The sequence below is a fragment of the Haliaeetus leucocephalus genome, unplaced genomic scaffold, assembly GCF_000737465.1.
Source record: "Haliaeetus leucocephalus isolate CR32 unplaced genomic scaffold, Haliaeetus_leucocephalus-4.0 Scaffold880, whole genome shotgun sequence".
Taxonomy (NCBI): domain Eukaryota; kingdom Metazoa; phylum Chordata; class Aves; order Accipitriformes; family Accipitridae; genus Haliaeetus; species Haliaeetus leucocephalus.
The window spans coordinates 1,145,306-1,154,158 of NW_010973316.1; the positions used below are offsets into that span (position 1 = coordinate 1,145,306).

Genomic DNA, 8,853 nt, shown 5'->3' on the forward strand with positions numbered 1-8,853 from the left:
GCATACAATGAAATATCATACATGGATGCAAAGAGTCTGAAACCTAGACAATGTAAAGCAGCATAACTCAGGTGGAGGCAGTGGAGCTGTGTTGATGTAAATGACCTCAAGACATGGACCATTATTTTGTTTAAGCTGGTTAGGGCATAAGATGGAAATTTGAAAAAACACTCTGTTGCCTTGTTGCTGTAATGAGACAGCTGTTGTCACTAATTTCTCAATAATGCATTAATTTGCAACTGCTAAACAGATGTAGCGATCACTGTGCTGATAACTAAGTGAAGGTATCTTATTTAACAAAAACTAAGCCTGTGCTGGCTGCAGTGTGTATTGAACAAATGGTAAGAGTTACGTTTTGACTGCTGCTGTGATGTTTCTTATGCACATTAGTTGTAGCTACTGTGAGGTCAGTGAAAGCTGTTAATTAGAACACATATCTGTTTTTCATCTTTTCAGTGTCCTTTTTTTTATTATTTTCTTTAGGCTAACACATTCTCCACTAGTAATCCAGGGAACTCAGTAGTTCAGAGTTTTTCTAAAGGGTTTACAAGGACCAACATTTATTTCTAAATAGGTGTTCTAGCAGTGTAAAATAAATGTGTATGCCTTTACTGTGACACAAATATTTACTGTCACCACACTCCCAAAGATGAGTATGACTGTTAATCAGGAAAAATGTAATACTAAGATAAAATTAGTCTAATAATACAAGAAAAGAAACAGCACATCTCTGAGAACTTTCCTAACCAAAGGACAAGAATTAATTTTCTACAGTGATGTGGCAGCTACAAAATCTGACATACTATTGTTGTTACACAAAAATTTTTGTAGGATATCAGTTTTCTGGTGACAGAATATAATTTGTGACTAGATCCTCTTTCTTGCTTGTGATAACAAAATTTTTTGACTCAAGGTTTAATATGTGTCACTTTAGCTGAGAATGTAAAAGTTGTGTAAATGTGACCTTTTCATATTTAGTTGATAACTGTGGATTACAAACACATACAATGAAATATTTTCAGGTGAATTAAATGCATTATAAAAAATAGCCACAGGATTAAAAAAAAACAACCAAAAAACCACCCGAGAATTTCTGTTAACCAAGAGGTATTTTATTCCAAAATTCTAAGTATCAGAATCAACTCAATACTTACGTTTTTCAGTTTATCCAATCATAGTATTTTGAAATTATATACATATATAGAAAAATACAACCTAATAAAATCAATCAGATTTGAATTAGGATGAAAAGAATGAGTTGAAAAGAAAACCATAGCTTAACAGCTATATATTTGTTATCAGTACAAAATTACTGTGCCACAATACCCATTTTTTTTGCAAGATCTATAATTTATTAAAAATAAGGTGACTTCAAATGTATATTGCTTTCCTTATATGTACCGAAGACCTTTGAAACAAGTTCAGTTACTGAAAATATTCCCATTTATGTTACAAGTATTTACTACATGACTAAGAAACCCAAAATGCAGCACTCCCATTAGTACATTAATTTTCTGCTCATGCGAACAATGCTCTACTGATTTAATGCACGAGCAAAAACAAAGAAGGCAAAAACATTATATTACGAAGAAATAAAATGTTACATTTTCAACATATTTGTATCATAGCAAATACAGGTTTCCTTCATGGACTAGAAAGATCCACCTAAACCTGTAAAAGTTTTTTGAAGATTCAAATACTACAATAAATCTTCATTTACTTTGCAAAAGCCAAGGGTCAAGTTATTCAACCTCAATGCAGCATATCTGGAGAAGGTCATTGCATGAAAGGTTAGACTTCCCGTGTTATATTAAAATCCTACACACTGGAAAAAAATAGACCAAAATACTAAATACCATAATCACATGAAACAGTAGTAGTACTACAGACTCAAACCCATTATTGTATAGTCTCTACTCAAATTTTCCACAGTGGACTTAAAGAATATTGTACCAATTCTCAATAACTCAAGAGTTGGTAATGGATACACTTTAGAATAATACATCGTTTCACCCAATGTGGGTGATCAAAAACTTTCTATACCATTCATTTATCACCTCAATTTAACACACTGGTTTTGTTAATGTCCTTAAAAATATTGACCACTGCAAGTCAACAAATGCTACATCCCTTCTTAGGCAAACAAAAATAAACAGACAACTTGGCAGTGAACTAGACCTGATCATGTTATATTGCACTCGGGAATTAGAAGCTAGAGATTCAGTACCTAAGAGTTCAGATCCCACTCAAGTCAATGAGAGTTATTAGAGCTCAGCATATAATCATGATCCAAACTGTGGGATTTGTTTGTGATAGAAGGCCACTGCTAACAGAGAACTAATGGGTTCTTCCCATCTCAGAAATAGACAAGCAAACAAAAAAATCATCTCTGCTTTAAGGCTCATCTGTGGTCTGCCACCACCTTTTTATTTTTTGGATTTCCATTTTCCTTTTATAAAATCCTATTTTTCTTTTTTTTTTTCTCATTAACAGCCAGAAGCATTGAACACAAAGGGTCACATTCAAAGCCAGTTGCAATGAATGTCAGGTTTTCTGTGACTGCATTAGACTGTGGAATAGGCCTTAGTCTGGACTGGAGACAAAACCTGACTAGATTTCCACCAGGGTAATGCTGCTCTGTGACTATTTGTGAGGGTGTAGGAAAAAATACCGCAGGGCCTATGCCAGGGTAACCAACAGCAAAATTGAACGTTGCAAAAATCTAAGTGCAACATGAATCCTTCAAATCACCAAGAACATGCTGATTATAGCTGAAGTATTTTCAAAAATACCCGTGAAAGTTTACATTAAAGACTATTTAAGCATAGACACAAGTTTAGAAACAACTAAATATTAAAAATCTTTGCTTCGAATAAATGTCTTATAAAGGAAGAGCATATATAATGAACTTTTGTAAAGTTTCTGCAAGCATTATGTGAATCAAAGGTCAACGTGTAAATCAAAATTTAAAACAGAAAAATGGGACAAATAGAATTACAAACTTGATACCAATAGCTGCAAACATTTCCTCAAAGATTTCAACTTATGTTGAAACGTATTCCATATTTGACTTTGCAGTCAGCTTTTGTTGTTTAAGCATATCTCCACAATTTGATAGTTTCTTGAAAGAAATGTAAACCTATAAATTAGGTTCCTTGCTTTATGTTTTCTAAATATTGTCAAATACAGTAATAGTTAATATGCATTTTGTAATGTAATTCACTTTTTGATATTGATCATGAGATGCTGCAATAATTGCAAACTGGAGTACTTAGAGCATTTCATATTTCATTATAAAAGATACAGCTCTTTTAGACAATGAAAACATTTTAAATAATTACATAGCTGTTGATTTTATACTCATAAAAAATACACTTCTGAAACATAACTCTCGAAAGAGGACTAATTCTCTGTTAATGTATTTTTTTTAGTGCTTGCAGTACGCATTTTATGCACATCAATTTTGACTGAAGGGCATTAATTTCATTCCAAAATACATTTTTTTTGAAATTTCTTTACAAGTTTTAGCATCATCCTACAATATTTGCTGTAAGAATACATCAATGCCTGTAAGTCAGTATGAAATTTATACTGGCACAAGTACATATATAACCTGTAATCTTATTGCTGAATCTAGAATGTGATATCAAATGTCTCCTGCACCCCCATTCAGGATAACATCCTGTTCAGAATCTTCCTGAAACACAATGGTACTTTAAACTGAATCTGGGGTGTTACATCTATGTTCACTAAGTAACCTGTATACTCCATTTACATATGCTACTGGTTTGTTTGGTTTTGGGTTTTTTCTGTTTCAGTTTGTTTTGTTTTTTTTTAACCAAACTGGAAATTAGTGGACATGGGAGAAGCAACTATTTGCTTTTACTCTCCAGGAGAATGCAAGAAAATAAAAATCACTTAAATAAGTCTTACTTTATGTAACTTCAATAAATGGAAGAAACATTCCATAGCTACAGTAGTTGTACCAATAAAATGTACCTTTTCATCCTGAAAATCAGCAAAATGAGAGTTTCCAGTTGCCACAGTAAAATTAAGATGCATTTAGCACTGATATTGGTATCCCTTCCACGTGAGTTGAAGAGACCTTGATCATGCCTTTTTTTTTTTTTAAATTTTCATCTCTTTATAATGCCTAGACATGCAAGTAGTCTAATAAATTTCAAGTCAACACAGTGTGTACATGTAATGAAAGCACACATGTAAGAATTAGAGCTATAATCTGTCTGACAGTCTCTTAAACCTCTTAACCTACTAAGATTAAGACTGGGTAAAAACAATCTCCATGCATAGAGATAATCAGCTGACAAAGTGTGTGAACTAGAAGCCTGCATAAGTAACTGAAACTGTGTTTTATAGAAGTCACATTCTGAGGCCAGGATCAAAGCCCGACTCCTGATTCTTTACTACACTACTAGTAACAATACTAGAAGTAAAGACAAAAATAGAATGTTGGCCACACTGAAGACCTTGAAAATTCAGTGAAAGTGGAATTATGCCCTATGACCTCTCATATAAACTAATTATATCTAAACAAATTGTCTAAAACAAAAACATGTAAATGGATAAATATGCAAGCCTATATCTGATATACATACTGGCCCCCACAGAGTTTGTGCTGTCTCTCTTAATGACTCAAATGCCATCACGGTTCAGTGAGTAAGAATGGACTTAACAACGAAAGCCTTTTGTGAATTTTAAATCTCAGAAAGGATGCAGAAATGAGAGTTGAATCAAACTTTTAATTTCAGATACTTCTGGGTTTACTAAGCATTGCAGTATTTATGGGGGAGATGCAGCTTTGAACAAAAACCCCCAAGATACAAAACCAAACCAAACCAGAGATTTTGTCCTTTTAAGAGCTTGTCTGCATAGAAATCTCACTGGTATAGTTACAGTAGAAGTCTTCCTTTCTGTATGTGGCTGCATACAGGGAGTTTATAGTGTAATTTATTCCCTTTTCGGAATAAAGAATAAACAAATCTCATATAAGGCACCTTTGTAATAGTTTAAGTATGTCCACTCTAAGATTTGTGCAACACAGCTACACATGGTTGCAAGCCAAATGACCTCCTAATTTGCAGTTAAATGTCTACTGAAATGCATATAGACAATGTTCTTTTGTTCTCTTGTAAGAGTAAGAAGCTTCATTTTACCACACCAATGCTGAGGGAAATAAGAATGACATAAACCCATGGCTTTAAACCACTGAACTTTTGGTATGTTTAAAAAACAACAACGAAACAAAATATTTAGTGTCTTTTCTGGTAATGAAATGTATTGAACATAATGAAATGTCTTGTGCAATGAAATGAAACAAGCCAAATCAACCTTCTCTTCTTAAACCTTTTTGCATAGCCAGCTATACTCTACTTCATTTGATAAACTCACTGTTCTCTTAGGGCAGGTTGCAAGGCAGGCATGAGTGTGGTTAAAGTACTGATGTAATCTAGATAACATTTGGCTGGCAGATAGTCCAGTTTAAACAGTCCCTATATTACTCCATCCTGCACTTGGACATAGTCAACCACAGAATGTGAGAATTAACAAGGGCTTCCTTACAATACTTCAGGTAACCCTGTCACAAAGTATTCCCTCCATTGTTTTGCCAGAAACGGAAATTCAGCCCGAGTAGTATGCAGCCTTAACTTCAAACCCTGTGGAGGTTTGACTTGTGAACATACAGGCTATGGCTTTTCTCAGCAGACATGTCTGTTGGCAGCCACAGTCCAACACCTTGTCCCTGGCAGTACCTGAATGGATCCATGCTGCCAAGAATTCTGTGGAACACCTGGATCCCGCTCCGTGGAAATACACGCCAGAGTCTTTGGATCTTGCCCAGAATCTTTTCACTATGTCCCATAGAAACTACATAATCCCCAGCTTTCTACTGTTCATTTCCATTTCTGTAGGCTCACTCCCTACAGTAAGAGATCTAGGGCCTGGAGAACAAATATTTGTAAAGTCTAGAGGGAAACCACTGGACAGATGAGTGAGCAGGAAGGGGAACAGGCATGCAGAGTAGCTATCAGATGTGAATGATTCCACCAAATAATCTCTTCCATATTTTTTCAGCAGAAGGAAAATCATCAGCAGAGTTAATGAGTCAAAGAATATTATTCAGTTTTGTAAAACAAGCCATGTTCATTTTTTTGTACAACTAGCTTTCAAGAGCTAGGAAATGAAATGTAGTGTACTCCAACAAAAATCAACTGAAACTAAACGTGTAATCCAGCAAATATCTATGCAGGCTGTTGGCCTCAAGAGCAAACAGAGAATCTGTGTAGCAATTCATATAAAGTCGGTCCGTGAATCAAAAAAAAGATGTCTCCTGTATCCCAATAAGCAAAATCACAGCACTACATATTACTTAATTTTTTCACACACAAATCAGTGCAGATACGTTAGTCACATGTATGAACATAATTAATACAAAAAGGAGGATTTAAATATATTGCTCTTATTTTGTACATGCTGATACCTTCTGAGACCAGCAGCTTTGCAGTCATGAGTGTTTTTTGCTTAAGGGGGAAGCCAATATTCGTAACCAAGATGAAGGCGTTTTAAAATTTCATAATGTCTTACAGATAAAACTCTGCTTAAGCTTCTGATGTTCCTTCCCCGTTCTCGTGCGGTTGCAGTTGTTCTCTTTCTTGTTCTTCCTGAGGTGGTCTCACACGTTTGAAAAAGCCCATCTGTGATTCAGAGAACAATAAAGAAATTGCACTGTGATCTTCAAAACATAGACACATCCTTTCTCTCTCCTTCTTGATGAGATCTTAACTGATTAGGGGTTTTTTCCCTCCTCTCTTTTTCCTTATTTTTTACTTCAAAATCCAATAAATACCAGCTGAAAAATTGAATTGAATTGAACAGCACAATCACAGACATCCTCTTTTATTCAACTTCCTCCTGACAAAGCTGAAAAGTTTTTACAGTTATCCAAAAACTTAACTGATTCAGATGATCAGGGGACCAAAGTATTTCTTCAAGCTGCTGGTACTATTTGAAGTAATACATCACTAGTAAGGAAAAGAAAATGATACAAAAAAACCCAAATACAGTACTTACCCTGTACATAACAAACACTAGAACAGCCAAGAGCAATAATCCTGCTAGAACAGCCAAAATTATAACCCACACCGGCACAGGCATAGGCTGTGGTTGAATGCCCCATGTAATATTTGTAGTAACCTAATAGAAAAACACAATAAATCACACTTTGCACAGCAGTGACATACCAAGTTCATTCATGCAGTTTAAGTCTTGTATATCTTTATTCCATAGCATTTAAAATAATCTTAACCCAGCATAAATTACTTATTCTCTCCAGTGTCAGTAAACAGCTACAGATTAATAGTGACATAAAGGCTTCACTGACCTAAATTTAATAGGATTTTAAATTTAAATAAAAACAGGGGTTTGGGGTTTTTTGGTTGGTTGGTTGGTTTTGGTTTTTTGCAATCAGTGGTACCATGGCAACATGTATTCTGTAATGGTTGATGATTTTCAGTAAAACTGTAGGAATTCGGAAATATTTTGGAATTAGGAGAAAAATAATTCAGGGCTTTGCTTTTTTTTCTTGAAAGGCAGTATTACTTGAAAAAAATATCAACTCCACAAGGTTTAGGAGAGAAAAAACAGTTAATAATAGCCATTAGAAACCATATTCAAAACAAATCAATCACAATCCTTTTCAACCCCTTTCTTAAGATCTTTTATGCTATAGTGCCTACCAAAAACTTTTAATTGGGCAGCCCAGATAAATGGCCTATATCTTCCTTTCTGTTTGCACCCTGTCTCCTTTCTCTTTGAAACCCTCTAGGGCACAGATGATCTTTTTGTTCCACATTCACACAATACTTCATATAATATAATAAAGGTCCATTATTCAAGCTCTAAGTGCTACTACAGTAGAAGATAATTTTCAAGTAAATTATTTCTCTAACAACAATGGCATTAACAAGAACATTAGGACTGTTCACCATCATTTTTTTTTCATTTTCAGTTAAGTCTTTAAAGCTACAAATATTGTTAACTCTAGTTGTAGGACAAAAATTTTTGTTTTATCCTCAATTGTATGTGTATAACTGAAATTAATACATGAATCAAATATTTGATAAAACTACAATTATAGCAAGCCACAAAAAAGCTACTCAACAATCATTGGTTTTGTATTAATTTCAAAGTAACTATGTATGGTAACTCAAGCTGGATGTAAATGACTTACTACTGTAGAATTGTGGATATCTTCAAAGGAAAGGTTCTTATAAGGGAACTCTATAACATTGAAAGAAGCAGATGATTTGAGAGAATAGGAGTGATTCTGATTTTCTTTCTGTGTAAGAAAAAACAAATTTAGTATTGCATGTGGATACCAAAACCACTTTTTTATGTTTCAGAAGCAGGGACAGAATATTCACACTCACATTCATGAAAGTTTGGGTCCAAAGGCGTGATTTTAAATACAATATTGCACTCTTTCCCCTTTCCAGATGGCCAACTTGACAGACTATCTTTAAACAGTCAGCAGTTCCACAGCCCTGCATATAAAAGTAGGAGGATATTCCAAATATGAACATATTTGAAAAGTTGTTAATGGCATTAATTTACTCATACACATACTTTAAATAGTCTTCTTTTCCTGGCAAAGCACAATAAACTATTCAAATATATTAAATAAACCCCAATATTGAATAATTACTTATAGTGTCCCATAAGTATGCACTGAAAAAAATATTATATGAGCCACTTAGATCCCAGAAGTGAAACAGCTGGCACTAGCTTTAAGGTATGTACTTTATCTACATATGTAGGGAAAAATGGGGGGGGGGG

At 34.3% G+C, this 8,853-nt stretch overlaps 1 protein-coding gene across 1 annotated transcript in view; it reads right to left on the reverse strand.

Annotated features, from left to right (window-relative positions):
- Positions 1–1,090: 1,090 nt before the first annotated feature.
- ITGAV (integrin, alpha V) overlaps positions 1,091–8,853 on the reverse strand; it is a gene marked incomplete at its 5' end in the record, with an annotated part of 51,041 nt that continues 43,278 nt past the window's right edge. Inside the window, 4 exons of the mRNA XM_010583263.1 lie at positions 1,091–6,713; positions 7,090–7,212; positions 8,249–8,356; positions 8,448–8,561. Coding sequence (XP_010581565.1) covers positions 6,618–6,713; positions 7,090–7,212; positions 8,249–8,356; positions 8,448–8,561 — 441 coding nt within the window. The remainder of the gene's footprint in view (positions 6,714–7,089; positions 7,213–8,248; positions 8,357–8,447; positions 8,562–8,853) is intronic.